This window comes from Ambystoma mexicanum, chromosome 11 (genome assembly GCF_040938575.1).
Source record: "Ambystoma mexicanum isolate Mex_15411 chromosome 11, UKY_AmexF1_1, whole genome shotgun sequence".
NCBI classification, from domain to species: domain Eukaryota; kingdom Metazoa; phylum Chordata; class Amphibia; order Caudata; family Ambystomatidae; genus Ambystoma; species Ambystoma mexicanum.
Genome location: NC_090934.1, coordinates 397,198,866 through 397,220,066, shown reverse-complemented (window position 1 = coordinate 397,220,066; position 21,201 = coordinate 397,198,866). Strand labels below are relative to the sequence as shown.

At 47.5% G+C, this 21,201-nt stretch overlaps 1 protein-coding gene across 2 annotated transcripts in view; it reads left to right on the top strand.

Annotated features, from left to right (window-relative positions):
- The window catches only part of NR1H3 (nuclear receptor subfamily 1 group H member 3), a 608,088-nt gene that overhangs the window by 358,450 nt on the left and 228,437 nt on the right, over nucleotides 1–21,201 (top strand). For both annotated transcript variants that reach the window (XM_069623157.1, XM_069623158.1), the window contains 2 exons: nucleotides 19,913–20,130; nucleotides 21,008–21,187. In XM_069623157.1, coding sequence (XP_069479258.1) covers nucleotides 19,913–20,130; nucleotides 21,008–21,187 — 398 coding nt within the window. The remainder of the gene's footprint in view (nucleotides 1–19,912; nucleotides 20,131–21,007; nucleotides 21,188–21,201) is intronic.

Here is a 21,201-nt window from a genome sequence, read left to right as displayed (position 1 = left end):
ACTGTGCGTGGAAAGAGTGTCCTGATTCTAACAGACAACACGGTGGCCATGCACTACCTCAACAAAAAGGGGGAGGGGCAGGGTCACTTTCGCTGTGCAGGGAGGCGTTGCAGCTCGAGTTCTGGGCCATCCAGCAGGAAGTTTCGATCTTGGCTGTTCATCTGGCCGGAGACAACGAGACGGTGGACGCTCTGAGCAGGCAGAGCACGATCTCTCACGAGTGGGAGCTGGCTCAGGAGATTCTCCTGGAGATCTTCGCCCTTTGGGGGACCCCTCAAGTGGATCTCTTCGCCTCCAGTGTCAACCGGAAGTGCGAAAGAATTTGCTTGCGGGAATTTCCTCCAAAGGGAGCCTTGGGAGACGCGTTCGTGGTGGAGTGGTCATTCCCACTGCTGTACGCGTTTCCTCCAGTCCCCGTCATCCCGCAAGTACTGCAGAGGTTACAGAGGTTCGGTTCCCGGATGATCCTCATTGCTCCGGCGTGGGCCCGGAGGACGTGGTACCCGGACCTTCTCGACTTGTCCATCTGCCCTCCACGTCGTCTTCCCTACCGAGACGATCTGCTCTCACGGGATGGGGGGTCGGGTTCTCCATCCAGAGGTCAGATCCCTCAATCTTCACGCTTGGCTTCTGAAAGGTTGAGGTATAAGGATTGAGACCTCCCTGAAGACGTGATGGAGGTGTTGCTCTCGGCCAGGCGGCCGGCACCAAAGTCTCTGTACCGTTGCCGTTGGAGAAATTCTGCGACTGGTGCAGAGTTAAGAATGTGGATCCTTTTGAATGTGACATTTCCATGGTTCTGTCTTTTTTGCTTTCTTTGGCCGACAGGGGCTTGCAAGTGGGGACCATTAAAGGTTACCTGGCGGCGCTGTCCATATTTAAGCGCTCGTCTGAAGAGTGTTCCTATTTTAAGATTCCTTTAATTTCGCAGTTTTTGAAAGGGCTCACTAACGTGTTCCCTCTGTCACCTTTTCTGGGGCCCGGTTGGGATTTGAACCTTGTTCTTAAGTTTCTTATGGGTGCTCCGTTTGAGCCTTTAGATTCTTGCCCTTTGAGGCTGTTAACTCAGAAAACTGTGTTTTTGGTTGCGGTTCCTTCCGCTCGCAGAGTGAGTGAGTTGCAGGCACTTTCAGTTAAGCCACCCTTTCATAAAGACAGGGTTGTCTTTAGAGTTCGCCCTTCTTTTCTTCCGAAGGTGGTTTCGGAATTTCATTTGAGCCAGAAGGTTCTTCCGGTGTTCTATCTTCCTCCACATCCTGGTAAGGAAGAGGAGAGGCACCATAGGCTTGATCCTTGGAGAGCGTTGAGCTTTTATATTTCGCGCATGTCCTGCGTCAGAGTGGACGATCAACTTTTCATTGGTAACGCTGGAAAGCGTTTGGGACAAGCTGTGATGAAACAGACTTCGTCTCGTTGGATTATTTTAGCTATCTCAGAGTGTTACCGCTTGGCGGGTAAGGATCCTCCGGCTGGCTTGCGGGCCCATTCTACCAGGGGAGTGGCTGCGTCTACTGCCCTGCAGAGGAGAGTTCCTATTCGTCACATCTGTGATGCAGCCACCTGGGCTTCAGTACATACTTTTGTACGTCACTACTCCCTCGATTCCATCAGAGGGCAGGATCTGGCCTTTGGCAAGGCAGTCCTCTATTCCGCAATTTGATTGGGCATGCTAAATTTGTGTTCTAAATTCTTTCCCACCTCCTTGCTTGGTACTGCTTTGGGAGTCTGTCATAGATATGGAATACGTCGGAGGACCCAATCCCCTCAAAGAATAAAGTTACTTTCTTACCTGGTAACGTTCGTTCGATGGGATGGTCCGACGACGTATTCCATATCGCTCCCTCCCTGCCTTCCCCGCTGCAGAATTTCTTTTGCGATTGCAGCTTGCGTTCCGCAAGGCATTGTGTGTCTGACTGGCAGAAAACTGGTGGCACACGTTCTGGGAAAAAACTATAACTGAGGCTATGGGCGTCGTGCGTCCTACTTATCACATCGGGTGACGTCAGCCGTCGGAGGAGGTCCTCAGGGACTGCGCATCGACGCAGGACGCAGACGCCAAAGATTTTCCAAAGCAGCACAGCTGTGGACATTATCTGTCATAGATATGGAATATGTCGTCGGACCATCCCATCGAAAGAACGTTACCAAGTAAGAAAGTAACTTGTTCTTCTGTCTTCAAAACCAGGCAGAGAAGCAAAAATTTAATGTCTTGCCAATGCTTTTTTCAGTAAGACAGACTTATTCAACAGTACCTTTTTGTTTGCTGAAGATTCCTATTTGACATACCAAAGAGAAATCTGAACTTTACTTTAACATGTTCCCTAATGAATGCTCATATTAAAACCAATTAAATTTTTGCAAAGTTTGCAATTAAATTGCTTAAATTATTAACACAACCTTGATATTTAAATATTACAAGAGAAAGTGCATTTAACTTACTCAGTTTGTCTATTTACTTTACTCACTGTTAACACAACATGTTTTACTTTGCTAACAAAACTTCAAACATGTACTGCTTCCCCCTCAATGTGGTAGTTGTCTCATAGACCTCGGGAGGGGTCATTATCACCCGATAATGACCCCTCCCTCAGTATATAAGGCTATAATAATGCACACCATTAAATTAAGGCAGTTGGTTGTTCTGGACCATGAAAAGTTAATGCTAATGTATTCAATTGTTGAATTGTTGAAAAATTACAATGTACAGTAACATTTATGAGGACATTTTTTTATAAAATCCAAAGCTTGTGGAATTGGTACCTCACAAAATCAAATCAAGAAAGGTCTAACTAATGCAAGGAAGATCGATAGGGTTATTAACTTTTTCACATGAGCCCAAAATGCTTTAGAAATAGTAAATGTTTGGGATTTACCAAATGGGAGGGTAAAAGAGCCCCCCTGAGTGTCACCAAGCATGCACAAATTAGCCATGGGAACCGCTTTGCTGCTATGGAGTACATTTGAAATTTACTAATAAAAGAACTCATAAAAATGAGAGAGACAAAACGAAAGAGGAATTATTAATCAGAGATATGTTTACTCAATAAGGAACTTAGCATCTCTCCTGATGAATCACGAGCATAAGACGAGGCAAAAAAACTATCAGTTTGTGAATCAATGTTTGGAAAAAAGGATATTGCATGCTACTAATGCAAAAAATAAATATTACTTAAAGTGAACTTGCAGGTGTGACGGATATATTATTTTGCCTGAAGCACATTCCACCTAAGTGTTTTCCAAAAAGAAAATGCGCAAAATAGTAATCTGCGTACTTTCCGTTTAAAGTACCACAGTTATTAACTATTGAGATCATTAAATAAAACAAAGTCATCAATTGTCTGTCTAAAGCTATTGATTCAAAAAGAATTTCAGGAAGCAAATGTTTGACAGATCAAATGTTTTTTTTTTAAAAAACACTTTATTAAGTTTGCAATGAACAACAACTACCAATAAAGTAAACAATGTCTCACAGTAAAGCGTCACAACTTAATTTACAGAACTATATAAGCATCATACATCTTCAATCTGTCATAATAGCTTTATTCTGCGAAACATAACAGCAAACTGACAAATATACACAGAACAACACAAGAGACTACACAAGTGGGGCGAAGAAAAAAAAATACATAATATACCCTGCAATGTTTAGGGTGGTAGTGGATGGTCACCTGCACTCCTTCACTGAAAGTAATTTGGATGAATCCTTCTTGTCAGACCTAGATCTGGACCCAATGTAGGGGACTTCGAATTTGGACACTACTGGAAGAAGAAAGGAAGATCCGACTTATTTTAGATGACAGATTTTTTTTTTTTTTTTTACTTTGTTTTGTTTACATTAGTCCTTATAATATACTTTTGATTTCTATGGAAGAAAATGGCTGCCACCTGTATTCCGTTACTGATAACGAAATTGGAATGTTTTCGACTTGAAAAGTACACAGAAATTGCTTTCAGCCTGCTATAGTGCTGAATATGGAGAAAAGTACAAATGTTTTTAAACTTCTATTTTGGGCCTAGACAAGTTACTTAAAACAAAATAAATGCTAAGTAATCATTCGAGCAAACATTAAACAAGGATATTGCATAAAGAAGGGCACTATCTAATATGATCCAGACATGCCGCCAGAGACATCTTCTGAACCTGTTGCAGGTGTGCAAAGTGTTAAGACTGCCCACTCATGGGAGGTCTAACGATCCGAAGAGAGAACAATAACTGCAGAGCTGGAAAGCCCAAAGGCAAGTGAGTTAATACGACAGGGTGTGGCGCAGATGAGGAGACAGGATTTATAAATTGTTAAGATACGAATTATCAGGAGGGGTACTTCAGGGTATTGTTTGGCATTCAGTTGATACTCTTATAAATTGGCTGCTATTTTGTGTTATGTTAATATTCATTAAGCCGCATGCTCATGCAACAGTGCACACCTGTTTATGCATTGTGAGCCGCATACATTCATATAACACAGAGGCGGCCAGCCTCTCAACCCCATATTTTCTTCTTGGTTGGGATTACCAGAGGCACACGCTGTTCTTAAGCTGCGGCTTCCATTGTTTCTTACAAGTTAGTCCCGTTTGGGGGTGTTTTCAATAGGCACTAATTCGAGTTAGTTTCACCTGTTGGTGATGAGACCTTTTTGGTTTATTCCCGACATGGATTCACATGCTCATGAATATTCCCCGTCGTCAGGCTGGGAATCCTCAGTAAAGAAAAAATCGGTTTGTGTTGTTTCTGAACTGTCTTTCTCCTAATAACAAATCACTGGTCTCTGGGTCATACTGCCGCCAGCCAATGACTGCCCTCTACCTAAGCCCCTCCTCTGGAAGCCATCTTCAGATTTTTAAAAGAGCTTAATCTCATTTTTTCGGGCAATCGAGCCTCAAGCTCCACCGTTTCTACTTCCGATCAACGGGGACCCGTTTTGGAATTTTCTACGCCCCTCAAAGGCGAAGTTTTCGTTGAGTTTCACTTCTTGGTGGATTCCGGAAGATCTTTGAGGCCTACCCCGCGTGGACATGGCCCAGGACAAAGGAAACACGGCGCCCGGATCCAAGATGTTCAGGAGCTGCCCTGGATGCAGATTGCAGAATGTCTTCAAGGAGGTTGAGCATTCCAGATGCCTCTATTGCCTTCACGAAAAAAAAAATCACGTGGAGAAGGACTGTGCATTTTGCAAAAACCTGTTGGAACGGACTATGAAGGATCGGCGTATCCGCCTCACCAACTGGCTGGAAAGGAAGAGCCCAGAGGTAGGTGAGAAGTAGTAGTCAGAGCGGTCTTCTAAGACCTTTGAGGGCGCTCTGGCGACGGGGGCCCAACAAAAGGCAAAGCACTGCGAGTCCGCGGGCAACGGGAGCGCCGATCGGTCGGGCTTCTCGGTTGCCAGGCAGGGCGCACTTTCACCGATGCCATCAACCACGAGCCAATGCTCTGTCTGGGGAAGAGGAAATTGGAGAACCCGGGTATGCTTCGGGAGAAGTCCCGGTCGATTCCGACGGAGACAGCCGAGGGGGAGCGAGGCGGTGACCCTCTCCCCAAGGTGAAGGCCTCAAGCGCGCCCGAAGTCGTGAAAGCCCTGATTCACCCGGCTAAGGCTTCTATCGCGGGAGTCGTGGCTGCCCCGGGGAAGCCTGGGGAAGCTACCCCAGTGGAGGCGACCTCGGGGCCCAGAGTTTCCCTGCCACCACGGAGGGAATCCTCTTTTCAACCCATCGATAAGACCCCCGTGAGAACCCTGGTGGAAAAAGAGGTGGGGCGGTGGCCATCACGGACAGGGATACAGCCTCTTAAGAGGAGCTGGCTAGAGTCGTGAAGATCCTGGACAAGAGGTTCGAGGAGGTCCGTTCCCACGGGAGGGATCGACGAGGCAGACGAGCAAAGCGACGGTGGTGCCGACGAGGTTCCCATGGAGGCGGAGGATTACACTCCCCAACCGTCGCGCCCGTCGCAGCCGGTACCTGGGCCACAGGACAACTCAGGAGCAATCTTGATGGCGATCCAGGTCTTGTTTACAGAGATAAGGACAAGGTTGCCCTTACCCCCAGCGGACTACCCAGCGGAGCCTGGACCATCAGGAAGCCCTCCAAGCAAGCGGAGGAGAACTCATCCCCCACCGCCCGTCCAGCCTGCGTGGCCCTCACAGCCTGCATCTCCTTTCCCGGATCCGAGGGATGACACGGGAACAGAGACGGCCACGACGGGGACGGATGACGACGGGTTGGGCCTTCCATCACCACCCCCTCGGACCTCCCGGCCCGATGAAATTGGCTCCTTCCATGTCATGATCGCCAGGGTATCCGAGCTCTTCCAGCTCTGCCTCGAAGAACAGAAGAAGGAAGGTTTCCTCTATCAAAGGCGTGAGGCTAAGAGGAAGACGGTCCTCTCGGTCCCGTTACTTGACGACATCTGGGACGAGGGGCTGGCGCTCCTGAAGAACCAGTCCACGACCCCTGCCAAGAGAGACTGGTATGAGAAGAAGTACTGGGTCCCGGATCCTGCCCCCATGTGCCTTAGGACACAGCCAACATCGGATTCTGTCGTCTCAGCGGCGGCCAAGAAGAAAGTGGCGTGGGCGACGGCTTCAACTTCGACCTCGCCGCCGGATGGCGAAGGGAAGAAATTGGATGCCATGGGACGACGGGTCATCTTGTCGGCAGCGATGACGATTAAAGCGGCCAACGCCATCGCGATTGTGGCCCGCTACGACAGGGAGCTGTGGTTTAATATCGCTCCTCTGCTGGACTTCCCCCCAGACGACAAAAGGGCTGAGGCCCTGGAGATCCTGCAGGAAGGCGAGGTGGCATCGGCCCACGCCATTACGGTGGCCACGGACATTGCTGACACCAGCTTCCGCCAGATGGGCAACAGTGTTTGTCTTCGCCGGCGTGGTTGGCTCAAGGCACCCGATTTCCGCCAGGATGTGCAAACCAGCGTTTTGGGCATGCCTTTCGATGGGAACAACCTGTTTGGGAAGACAGTGGACGAGTCACTGCAGGCCATCAAGGCCGACATGGAAATGGCGCGGGCCTTGGGAGTTTTGCAGCAAAGACGGCCGCCCTTTCGGAACTCCGGAGGCAAGCAAGGTGGCTCCAAAGGATTCGGCGGCGGCTCCTTGACATACCGCCATGTGGCCCGCTCCTCATCGCAGGAGGCCTACAGAGGACGCAACAATTCAGCAGTATCTCGTCATTGAGGCCAAAGGCCACTACCAAGCAGGACTGAACTGGCTGTAGCGTCGGGCCCCCACCTGAGCACCCCAGTGGGAGGCAGGCTGGCGAAGTTCATCAGCGTGTGGGAGTCCATCTCCACCAACCGATGGGTGCTGGATGCCCTGACCCGCGGGCACACTCTCGAGGTTCTAAAGCAGTGCCCCCGCATTCCACCCGTGGCCAGGAAGGAAAACCACGTCCCTCAACTGCTGCTGGAAGTAAGGGCGATGCTGAAGAAAGGAGCCATGGAGCCCGTTCCAAAGAGGCTCCGGAGTAAACTCACGATACTTCCTCGTAAGAAAGAAGACCGGCGGCTGGCGACCCATCCTGGACCCTGGTCGTTTAACCAAGTACATCACGTCCCAGAAGTTCCGGATGGTCACTCTCCAGCATGTGCTGGGGCATCTGGAGGATGGCGACTTCCTATCGTCGCTGGACTTGGAGGATGCCTACTTCCACATACCCATTCTAAAAGGAAATCAAAAGTTTCTCAGATTCGTAGTCAAAGGACGGCACTACCAGTTCAAGGCCCTCCCCTTCATATTGAAGTCGGCGCCCAGGGTATTCACCAAGTGCCTTGCACCAGTGGCGGCTCGGCTGCGCCTGCAGGGGATCCACGTCTACCCCTACCTGGACGATTGGTTCATCCGAGCAAGGACAAGAGATCTCGCCGTCGAACACACAGCGAAGACCGTCCAGCTGCTCACGTATCTGGGATTTTCTATCAACTTCGCAAAATCCCACTTGGTCCCGTTGCAAGTCGCACTGTTCCTGGGAGCCAGGCTCGACACAGTGGCACGATTGGGATCTCCGTCGGAGGGACGGACGAAGGCCATCCTGGGCAAGGTGCAACGGCTGTCGAACATGGACGTGGCCAGGGTGAAGTCCATCAAGTTCCTTCTCGGCATGATGTCCTCGTGCATCTACCTTGTGTGCCTGTGCAGGCTGCGGATGCAGCCACTGCAAGAGTTCCTCGACGTCCGTTGGATGCGAGCGGCGGGCAGCTTTGAAGACAGGATCTCACTCAACGAGACCTTCCGCCAAGTGATCTGGTGGTGGGGCACCCGCGCACCTCTCGCGGCGTGTATGGACCTCCAAACCCTGCACATCAGGAGACGGTGACAACGGATGCCTCCCTGGAGGGATGGGGAGCGCACACCGGAGATCTCCACGCAAGAGGCCTTTGGCTCCCGGAGGAGAGGTCACTACACATCAACGTCCTAGAGCCCCGAGCAGTGTTCTGGGCCCTCAGGTCGTTCCTTCCGTCCCTCAAGGGTAAGGTGGTGAGGATCTTCACCGACAACACCACCACGATGTTCTACATCCGGAAGCAGGTAGGCACCAGATCCCCAGCCCTATCCAAGGAGGCCCAGGATCTGTGGCACTGGGCCACTTTTTTCAGGTTTGTGCAATAGATGCCCTCAATCCAGTCTTGTATGAGTGTGCGGGATGGGTTTGCATGATAGTTTGAGATTAGTGATACTTGTTAGTGATCCAAGAAAATGCTTGTTCCCCAGCTTTCCAGCTCACCCCCCCATCGCGCTTCTCCCATGTGACCACTGGGCTTGGTGCAGAGTTTGAGTTGCATATTTGTGGGTTTTGTTTGCGAAGACGGGGTTCATTGTTTAAAATATAGATATGAAAGACTTTGGGGGAGTAAGGTGGGAATACACAGTTTTTAATCCAGCTTTAGTAAGGTTGGTGAATCCAACAATAGGAAAGAAATAGAAGCTAGCCCCATATGATACATTAATAGTTTATGGTCATGCTTTGTCCGATTCTGACATAATCATTTTGTCTAACACGCATTCCTTTAACTCAGGCTATGCTGCTGGTCCACCCTATAAGAAAAGCAAGAAACTCCTTCATCCACACTACTACTTGCACCTTCACACTACCCCTATTACTCCATGCCACTTTCTATTCCATCACCCTCCTTTCACTCACACTCTACACTCCCTTGATTTGATTGCTTTATTGAGCATTTGTTTTGCACCTATACAACAAAAATAGTGTTTGCAGGCGCCACAAGGCTAAGAGGGGAGGAGACGGGAGTAACATAATTTTGGCAAAAGAAACAGTAAATGTACATTCGTGGTCCTACTAGGTCTAGTGGCGTTCGGATGTGCAAGGGAAGTGAAGGAAATGCAGAAGAGGGGCAGGGAGGGAGCAAGGAATGGGCAACTGCTGGTGAGGACCCGGAAGGTAAGTACTGAGGTGTGCCAGGGGGGTAGGCTGCTGTCTACATGCTAGGGCGGAGTTAATTGGGGGCCCACAGGGGCAGTGCTGGGGTTCGGGGGAGGGGGTGCTGGTGTCAACAGGGCAAAGGCCTGGTACCTGTGAGATTCATGAAGGTCCACATTGCCAGTCTCAGCGACAATGGGGTGTTTAGCAGGGAAGAGAATGAGAGAAAAAGGTGGTGAAAAGCAGAGTTTTGAGACATTTCTGGAACTTGAGGCGGGCCGGCTGAAGTCTGAGAGGGTGCGGGAGGCGGTTACAAACAGAGGCACCAGCCAAAGAGCGAGACCTGCTACCCACTCTCTGCTTTGAGAAGCATTCGACAAGCAGGGAGTTGGAGTTAGAGGAATGGAGGGCTTTGGCAGGGAGTTATTTAGAGAGATAAAGTTGGAGATAGCATGGTCCCAGGCCCCAGAAAGCATTGTGAATGATGCAGAGGGTCTTGAGGGACTTGACACAGGGAGCCAGTGGGAGATCTTCGGGCAGGAGAGATATGGTCTCTGCACTTGAACAATCTTTCATCCACTTTGCATGCACACTCCCCTCTCAGTACCACTTTCTCTCACCAACTAATGACTCACATTTTCTTCAGTTCACCTCCATACTTCAGTCCACATCCTTCTTCCTGCTGGTCTCTTGGTCTGGTCCCTCCTCTGACGTCACATAACAACCCACACTTTCCCGTTTCCTGTGCCCCTCTTCCACCTCCTTTTCCAATTGGATCACTGGCCCTGACCAAATTGGCCCCATCTTCCTCGCATGAAAGGTGTTAAAAACACTGGAATTTAGAAATAGTGGGTTACCCCACGCCCCCTTTCAAAACCTGGTGTCACTGTGCTGCAACACTGGCATTCTCTGGTGTAGTGTCTCCAAATAATCCCCACAGTAAGTGGTATTTCACCATGTGAACGCCGTTGTTGCCTCTCCAAGACATTATTTGTTGATATTCATTCCAACCTTCAAGGACCGTTCTTATCAGACTCCAATGGGATAGTGCGTGGGATGGTAGAATAATATTGCCAGGAAAATGAACATTTCATTGTATGTAGTATAAGGTTGTAGAAGTATGTGATGGGCCAAGAGGGAGCATGGTTTTAGATATAAGCATTTATTATGTAGATCACAACAAAAGTGACTATCCCTGTCTCTATGAGAGGTTTCCCTGCCTCGCCTAAAACTAAGGAAGTGTCAGAATGTCCTTCAAATAATATTCAGTCCTTGTCAAAACCATACTTCTATCCCTTACACATAAACCTAAGAATGCTAAATAAAGTAGTCTTCCACCAGGAGAGTACATCCCTTGTCCTGGTACTCGGTGGGTTGAATTTCCAAGAGAAAGCCTCCCTTCTCCTGGTACAGATCACAACCCAAATGATATTCAACCAGGAGAATGTCGCCCTCCTCCTGGTCCACTTAGATTGTTCGTCATGAAAAATAACAAGTGTTTTTAACCAGAAGAATGACTCCCTTCCCCTCGTATCCAAAGGTTCACAACAAAAAGGTCTTCGACCAGGAGAATGCCTCCCTTCTCCTAGTACACTTAGAATGTTCTCAGAGTTCTCTTAACAAAAGTCACACCAAGGGTGAATCACTCCCTTCCCCCGACGCTCTGTTAACTTCTGTATTGTATCTGCTTACATTCTCTTGGCCAGGAGCATGCCTCCCTTCTCCTGGTATATATGGCTTGGTCACAGTGTCCACACGCTTTAGAGCAGGGGAATGACTCCCTTCCCTTGGTTCTCTGGGCACAAACCTTGCAACCTTCTTAGTTCCTGCCACCTCGACAGTCACCTGGCCTCTTCTCCCAGGTTCCTACAGAGTCCCAACTCTTTCTATGGGCCTCATTCCGAGTTGGGTGCAAAGGGATTACCGGCACCGGTAAGGACACCGGTGCCGGTAAACCCTTTACGCCCAATTCTGAGTTCCCTTAGTGGGTCCCTCCTTTAATGCCTGGTCTGACCAGGCTTTGTGGACGGGACCCGTTACGGGACTTTGGAGCCAATAACGGTACCGCAATTTGCGGTACCGTTATTTGCTCCTTCCCCATTCCCATTCAGCCCTATGGGGGCTGAAATGGGAATGGGGAATGGTTTTGTCAATGGGGACTTACCGGTCCCTCCAAGCTCGGAATGGACCGGTAAATCCCCGTTGCACCAAGCCGGAGGCGGTACCGGTATGGGAGGCAGCCATGGAGCTAATTACTCCATGGCTACCACCACACTAGGAATGAGGCCTTATGTGTTTTAGTAACTTCCCTCTGGTCACCGAATTGAGGAAAGTGTTCTCTATACTGTATTGCACTTTCCTTAGGGTCTCCGATCCTTATCCAGTATTCAGTAGTCTTCTAATGGTCACTGGGTTGAGGACATTCTCCTTTGCTGCTTCTTTCAACTATATTAGGGTCCCATACCCCTCTCTGGTGGTCAGTGGTGTCGCTGTCTCCACTGAGACGAGGAAGTATTCTTCGGATACACACTCTATTCGTTGGAGGGTCCCAGACCCCTTCTGGCCTAGTGTGAGAAACCTGAGGGTGTTCCCACATCTACTCCCCTTGGATCCTCAAATCAGGTGGCATGGGAAAGGCCATCGCTTTTGGATCCTGCCCCTGTGGGGTGGACTTGCGAGTGAGGATCACCTGCATGGAGGGTCCTTGGGGATTGGCGATGGGATGCCCTTGGGTATGACATGATATTCCACATCCTTCTTTCAGAAGGGATCCCCTATCCCAGACGTGGTTATGGGATTTCTTTCACTGTGTTCCCTTGTCTTTCTGAAGGGCGGGAGATATCCCAGATGATTTATACAGAGGGGGAGAAAGATTAGGGATGTGGTGCCTTGAGACAGAACACAGGATCCCCCTTATGCTTGTGATAATCAGCCTAACCCTCCCCAACCTTGTTGGGTCATTATAAGGTTGTTCCCCTTTATTCCCCTCTTGGGATACTTGACAGTACTGAGACGAAGAAGAAACAAATGAGAGTTATGAACAATACACACTTCCCCTTCTAGTTCTGAGATGAGGAAGAAGCACCAGAGAGAAATAGACACCACTTACTCTCACCACTTTGGTACTGGGAGGAAGAAGATGCAGAAAGGTCATGCATGTCCTTGTAATGAGAACCAGGCAATGTTAATTAATGGCATATGCCTGCAGACCATTACAGGACCACAGGTGTATAAGAGGTGGAAGGCTGCAGCATTAGGAGAAAGCGGGGAAGAGGAAGACACAGCAGAATGAACCGTGCGGGAGCCAGAGAAGCGGAGATGCCGACCTAGACCCTGGGAGTCCTGTTGGTGTGGCGGTGCAGGACCAAGATCCCACAGAAGAGAAGGCGGGCAGCAGGCGCTGTGGAGGAGTGGAGGCAGAGCTGCGCATAAGAGCTGGAATGTGCTGAAAGAAGCGCCCCGGCGAACAGGCTTTCCCGCTTAGTGGGAGAAGCTGTTAAGATGAGCTGCAGAGTCCGGGTAAGTGTCGGGGACACTTGAATCACCTGGGTGTTCCAAAGGACTCTGAACGCAGTAGCGTCCAAGGAAACAAATAAAGTTGCCTTTACCTAATTCCCCAATTGAATGAAAGCAGCAGCGTTGCCTTCATTGAATACCGAATTGAAAGAAACAAGCAAAGTTGCCTTTATGGAATACTGAATTAAATGAAACACCCAAAGTTGCATTTATTGAATAGCGAATTGGATGAAACAAGCAAAGCAACACTTATGGAATACCGAATTGAATTAACTAAGCAAAGATGTATTTATTGAATACTGAATGCAATGAAATAAGCTAAACATGCACTTGTTGAAGTGATAGAAAAGAACAAACCTGATAAATATTGAACAATTAACTGAAAGCAAATAGAAAGCAAAGTTGAATAGAAGACTGAGTGCAAAATTGGAGTCCAGGTTGAGAAACCACTGGTAAGTTAAAGTTGTGAAGATGCATTTGAGAAACGACTTGTTTGGCTGAATATTGAACTACTCCAGGAGAAATAAAAGTTCCTGGTTGCGTGACGTGTAATGGGTGGACCGTGTGGTCTTAAACTGCACCAAGACCAGTGAACCAATATATGCCAACAAGGAAGTTTGTTGTTGTGGGAAAAGGAAAACAACCACTGGTGCATAACAGACTTGGGGACGGGAGCCGTGAGTTGTAAAGAATTGCTGAAATACTGTTTAAAGACAATGCTTCAAGATATTTCTTTTGTGTCATCTTTTTGATATTGAACTTGGGGAAGGAAACCCTGAGACGTGATGCACTGAACTATATTGAGCTTGCAGAAGGGCATCCTGACCTTTACAAAAGTGTGGAACTTTATTACTTCAAGTCCAAAAGAAGATAAATTGAACTTTGTAATTAACTTATTGACATTTGGGGAAAAGAAGCTGAAGAGTAAACCCGATCTGGAAATAGCTCATAACTTGACTTTTGGAGAACTGTTTAGTTTATGGTTGACAGCCATACACATTGTTTTGTGTTAGTTGTGAGGGCAAGTATAGGTTTTGGACACAGACCTTTCTGTTGAACCTACTGCCACAGACTTTCCTTAGTTTCGTTAGGTAGGGAAATCCCACCTTAGCATAGGGCAAGATAGCCTTAATAAAAGCCTGTTAGACATGGAATCTGTTGTCTGTGTCTCCTTCCATGATGCCAATGTCGCACCAGTTTCAGGCCCTACCACGTTGATGGCTGAAAGCTGAGACCCCTCTTTTCTTTTGTCCACGCTGGTCTGCCCGTGCTTCCTATTACCTGTTGGGAGATGTCTGCATGGTGCTAGTTCTTCCAGGGACGGACGTCGGTCTCTTCCTGGCTTCCCGTGGTCTTTTGTGGCTTGTGTGGTTTCGCAGCAGTACGCTTCCTGCAGTTTCGATGCCGTTGTTGGACCGCATGGTCCACCCCCTCCAGGAGGTCATGCCACTGCCTCGCCTTCTTCCACCGGTCATTGGATCTGCTGCTGTCAGAACCACTAGAGATGCTCTCCGCTTGTTGCATGCTTCCTCCAGCCTCTGGTCTTCGTCACTTCTGTAGTTCTCCATGTAGCAGCTTTATTGCCTCTTGCTGCTCCGGGGCTGGCTTGATACGGCGGGGCTCGTCCCAGGTGGGCTTGACAGATTTTTCAGTCTTTTTTGATATACTTTGGTGCCAGTTCCTCCCTGGTGTAAAGTTCTTTGTTTCTTTTAGCATTTGCATCTTTATGCCTCCTCCGGGCCACCTCGTATCAGTACTTGGCTGGACAGTAGTTTTCACATCTTCTGTGATCTTCCTCCTCCTAGTCGTTTCTATCTGGACTGTACTGAAGGTATTACAATAGTACATATGTTTATCCTCAAGAAAGGGGTTTTTGATGGAAGGAGAGGGGGGGGCAGAGAATGATGGGTGTGACCTCAACTGAGTGCCTGTTCAGTAGGTGGTCTTACTTGCCCCCAGGTGGGGAGTTCCATCCCATGAGCTCCTCCCGTATTAAACCATACCTATGAGGACTAATGGGTAGCAGCCTCATCTCCCTAGCCTCATGGGAAGGGGCTCCCCCTGGGGAAAAATGAGGACACAGTGAATCGTCACAGTAGTCATCTATCATTCAGTGGCAACAGCCGCTGTTTGAACATGTGCGTTACAAGTACATGTGTTATGTTATAATATAGTCACAGTATTTTGGATTTAATTGATTTGCCATAATACTTGCCACATTACTTACACACACTCAGTACATGTGCCACAGAAACAAATAAAAACACATATTCTTAAACCTTTTTTAACCTCACACCCGCCACTAAAAGGGGCATAAACGCGACTAAATGACTGCATCACACTGCAAAATGAACAGTTACTTCTGTGTTAATCATTTTGCAGCAGTGTTTGTGATAGATTCACATGCAACCCACACAGCCTGAAGTCGGCTGAACCAGAAAAGAAGAAACGTAAAGACGGTCCAGTTAGCTGTACAAATGAATGCCTAGAAAACTGATTAGAGTCCCTATAATCATTGGCACCGAGTTAAAGCACAAATTGGATTTCTTTTTAAAAAGAAAAAAATGTATCACTTGTTTTGAATTAATGTTAAAGATTTTTACAAGGAAGAAGAGTTTGTTGCTGATTATTTGTCGCAGGCCTCTATTTTTTTCATAGTGTGCTGTAAAGTTGTTGCCGAGGCAATAGCCCATCTTGTTTTTTCTCCTGCAATCAGGAGTGCCCACCAAACGTCCTCTTCACGGAGCCTAGACTCCGAGAGCAACAAGTTCAGCTAAGCAGACTTCAAAGGTATTGTACCCAGACATATCGCTAGCAAATGTCAGACACTCTCCGGTTGAATCTGGTCAATGCATAGTCTACACTTGTTAGATTTTGAAATATATCTTTTCCCAAATTTCATTGGTTGGAAGGAGGTTTAGTCAAGCTCTTAGAAAGGTACTCCTCAAAGTCTTCAAGAAGCCCATTTGGAATGGGTCCACACAGGGAGAAGCCCTTCCCCATGCTTGGAATCTTGTGAGTAGTAGTGAGCCAAAGACCTTCCCAATGATGTCTAGTAGGGCAATCAGCGGTAATTTTTCGGGTCTTCTCTCTTGCCTCTTTTGAAGGTGGGTCCCACCACCGCAGAAGTCCATGATTATGGGATGCACTTCAAGTCCTTGCCTCTTTTAAACACCTCACTGATGAAATGTGTCCACTCCTCCGGATGGTTTCTAAGATCTATGTTTGTCAGTCCATCTGATAATTTTTAAGCCACGCCTTATATTTCTTTGTCTGCTTGAGTAGGATGTTTCTTGCGTGCTGAGTTGTTTTTTGACACCATTCTTTTGATTTGTCGTAGCCTTGGTCTTTTATCAATCAGTGTTTTGTCGAAATTGTATTTTTTCACTTGTGATGATTTGTTTGATGTTCTTTGTCTGACCTTACATACTGCTAATAGTGGTTGGTAGTTTATTGTTGTGGCGGGTTTCCCGTCTTCAGGGTTTCCTCCTTGTCTGTTGTAATTTTCCATTAGTTCTGTTATGTTACTAGCAGTAAGTCGTAGACGATTTCGTTGGTTTCGATTTTTTCCTTGAAAGTTGTTTTTTGTGGGACCTAAGAGACCCATGACATAGCCAGGAGGTTGTGGTCACTTGCTTTTGTTCTTACCTTAAATGCGGAGATCCGGGGTAGCAGGGCTCGCGAGACAAAAATGTAATCTATTGTGGCAGGCGAATTGTCTCTTTCCCAAATGGGGGTATAAGATTTCACATCCATTTGGTTGGCGGCGTTGTAAAAGTGTCTGGAGTCCATTAGCTCTTACCATAGGTCTCCTCTGCGGGGGACCTTGTCCTTTCCTCTGCGTCATTGTGAGTGGATTTGTTACACGTCGCGTTTTATATCGCTGCAAATGACTGTGTGCGCTACTTGGTATTCCACGTATATTTTGTCAATTGTTTGAGCCAGCTGTATGGAAAATGTTCTGTTTGTGATTGAGGGTTCCAATATGTGTTGATAATCGCTATCGGTGTATTCACTTTTTTCTTTAACATTGGGTTTAAATGTTCCCAGTTAGCTAGTATTGATAGATGGCAATGCGGTTGCCGAAAGCTTTTTAAAAATGTTAATCCCTGATCCATCCAAATTGGATTTCAAGATCCCACCCAAGCTCCCCTCCTTCAATAGGTCCTTCGGGTTCCACGTTGGCAAGCACCTCTCTGTCAAGACACGCATAGCTAAAAAAACTAGACAGCTTAGTATCAGCTCTCCCTCCTGCGGAAAGTGAAGCCTCCCTTAGGCCAGCTTTAGATCCACCGTTCAAGCACTGGTCCTGTCCCACCTGAATGGGGGCAATACCCTCCTTGAAGGCCTCATGTCGTCATTCCCTTTTGCTCCTGTGAAGTGTACAACACGCGGCCGCCCGCCTCATCAAGGGTCTCAGCAGATACAACCACATCACCCTGCCCCTCATCGACCTTCACCGACTCCCACTGCACGTACACAAATCACCTTCCAGTCTTGCTGCATCATCTATAAGGTAGTCGGCCTCAAGTCATCCAGCTACCTCGCTGAGAAACTCAGCATCTCTGGCAGACAGCACACCGACAGAAGCCAAGACACATGCAGACTTGAAACCACCACTGCAAAAAGCAAAGGACCAGAAAACAAGTCTTCTCTGCCTACGCCCCAAGACTATGGAACCTCCTCCCAATCAGCATTAGACTCGCCCCCACGCTCCTATAATTCAGAAAATAACTCAAGATCCACCTCTTCAAAGAGTCTCTCCTCCTCAACACCTAGGCCATCACGTCCCCCTGCCCCGCCACACCTGACTCGCTAGATGCTGTCCACCACTCTCCTCCCCGCCACCCTGTACAGCTGTACCCCATTGTGCCACTCTGTATTCTTCCCCGCTGTATATCTGTTCTGTTACCTCTGTAAAGCTCAGTTGCTTCTCGAAGCTAGGTCCGTGCTCAATAAATACCATAATAATAATAGAAGCACACTTTGACAGACAATGCATGTATATTACAACGAATAAAAAGGAGGACATGGGGAAAAACATGGAGGACAAAGACGGGACCAGCGTCACAATGATGACCACAGGAGACATATGGCAGATGATTAAAAAGTCCATCTGAACATTCATACTCTCATTCATACACGAGGGCTAAGCTAAGAACAGCATTGCCACCTACGCATGCACATATCCAGATTCATTGCACAGCATTACCTACTATTAGCCGTCAGGAGGGTCAACAGTCGATGGATATCAAGGAGACACCTTCCACAAGGGCAAAGTCAGCCGCATTTGATTTTATTAATAATACACCGCAGTGGGAGTTCTACAGGACTGCCATACAGCACTCGAATAATATATGCATACTATTGTCTTGATTTATATAGAAGATCCGAGGCACCGGGACATAAGCAGTTCCTGAAGAGGTGTTTAGAAATTCTTCAATGTCCAGCCCAAATCACTTGGAAAGAGCTGTCTGCAACAGTTAGTAAAGCAGCTTAGCTTAAATTCAGATACATGCCTCAGAATGTAAATGTTACTTCCTTGCAGATGTATATGTTCTAGAAATTCACAGGCATCCCTTCACGCTGCCGATGACATGCAAGCAATCTTGTTTGGGCAGAATTTCCTTTTTGAGGATCTGTCATCCTAACTTCCTGCATGTTTAATTTTTCGCTGGCTTCCATGCCTTACCAATGCAATCTTTTTACTGGAGTGCTACTCTTACGTCTGGCTGCGAGGACAGTGTTGCATTTTAGAGATCCCATTTTGGCACCCTGCTGGCCCTGTGGTGCTGAAAGGGTGTTTTGGAGTAGGCCGGTGGCACTTCTGGTCAGAGGCGTAGCCAGGATTGTCTAAGCTCGGGGCCCAAACTCGTCATTTTCCTCCTGTTCTTGGGCCAAATTCTATGCATCCGATGGCACCAGTACTTGTCTCTGGTCCTCGGTTCATGATCTGTTCCATGATCCTGTTGGGAGTTGTTTTCTGGGTCTAGTAGAAGTGCGGTTTGGAGTTAACCCACCCACCTTGAATCCTATCGTCTTGGGTGGGATTGTGTTTTCTGTTCAAAGACCGCCCCCTGGTATGCTGGTTTTCTAACCCTGAGCTGGTACTCTTCTTGGGGAAGAATCCCCTCTGGTGTCTCTTATAGCTGGTCGCTCCTTCTGCTGTACCTGTGACGTAAAAGGAAAACGTACCTTCTTTTTCCCTTTAACCACGGCAAGACCTGGATTTTTTAAAGTACCTGGGATGTACTATACATTGAAATCAAGCTCTGTAGTTTACTCTAGTATACGAGGTAAAAGACTAGTGATTATATTTGTACTCCTTTTCAAAGGCAGACTGTGGTATATTCCACCCCAGTACTGTAACTCTCGTTTTACTGGGCCTGCTTACTATCGTTATAATCCTTTTTATCCTCCTTTTAGGATTTGCATAGACTTAGTACTATTAATAGGCTCTCATATCTTGTGACCTGGAGTGAACTGTAAACCATGCCTAATCCCTTTTTGTTTTCTTCGATACTACTGCACTGTGATGTGTGTTCCTAAGTCTTTATTTTACTGCGCTTGTAATCCTAATGCAATGCTAATGCATGTATATATATTTTTACAATACATTAGGCATAGTGTATTTTATTATGCGATTCATTGTGCTTTGATACTAGCCATCCCTGCCAAAGAATGAAAACTGCTCTGTTGCGTGACCATTTGAGCTATTTTTGCTCTTACTTGGTAGGCACCTTGTTTTCCATTTAGAACATGTTTTTTCATAGCCCTCACTAGAGGATTGTGGAAAACCTCGAATAGATCTGATGGTCCACATAGGCAGTTAATAGCTCTGTAGTGGTGTGTGCATTAGGGCCCAGTAGTACACTACACATGGTTTAGTGTAGTGAATTTCCCCCAAGGGGACTCTTCATATCTCCACCACCTACCCCCATGTGCTGTTGATTTCCAAATCTTATTCTGCCAGTGCGCTACTCATATCCAGGTCCTTTGCCCACAGGTGTGCTGTCTGAGGAGCAGATCCAGCGGAAGAAGCTGAAAAAGCAGCCTTTACAGGCAGAAGAGCCCCCACACACAGTCGTGCTGCAGGACAGCTTCCCAGACAACCCCATGGAGGTCCGCAGACTGACACCTGACCAACTCCTCATGATCGAGAAGCTAGTAGCAGCCCAGCACCAGTGCAACCAGCGATCTTTCATGGACAGACTGAAAGTGACGGTGTGTAGTGGGTGATAGGTGAAGGGGTGTGGAGTGTAATCTGCGCTTGATAGTAAACCTGATCATCGTAATGGCAAAATTGTAACCGACTGTTGCAATATTGATGCCCAATCTGAAAATGGCCATGCTGAGGCTGAAAATGCTGGTGTGTACAGGGTTAGAGGTGGGGCTGCGGGGCCCAGGGCATTAGTGCAATTAACGCTCATTCACAAATAGGCTGAAAGCTATGGAATGTAAAGGGTGTCAATGGGAGAAGCCTGGGCTAGCACACAACTGCAAAGAACAGTAATTCATGGTTTTGCTAAAAATGGTGGTATGTTTGGAGTGATAGGTGGGGCCGCAGGCACCAGTCCAATCAGCACTTGTTCATAGACCACGTGATAGTAATGGCAAGCATGGAATGAGAGAAGGGGCAGAGAATGGGCATCAATAGTGTACACAACAGTATTTCATGCCCAACCTGAGAGGTGATGTTATTTACAGATTTAGAGACTCAATGCAACCAAGAGTCACTCATGGACAGGCTTAAAGTAACAATATATACAAGGTAATGTGAGAAGAGGCGGAGCTTTGGGGACTGGTCTGCATATCCTACTCCATTGCTTGAATGGGGAGATGGACTAGTTACAGTATGGATGTTGCTACTGAGCACTGGGCAGGAACGCAGCACTTAATAATGACTGGTTTTCCGACATGAGTGGCCAATTAGTTCTTTCAGTGGGGTAAATGTACCTACTATTTACATTACCATGTAAAACTCTAGAAGCGAGCACCATTTAACAAGTTATGTTATTATTATAGTTGCAGGTATTTGTTTATTTTTTGCTGTCTATTAAATTTTCCTTAATTGTCGTCTTCCATCCCTTTTTACCCAAAGCCCTGGCCACAGACATTGGACCCCCTAAACCGGGATGCACGGCAGCAGCGATTTGCTCATTTCACCGAACTCGCCATCATTTCTGTACAGGAAATTGTGGACTTTGCAAAACAGCTGCCGGGTTTTCTTGAGCTGACTAGGGAGGATCAGATCGCGCTGCTCAAAACGTCCACAATCGAGGTAAGGACAAACCT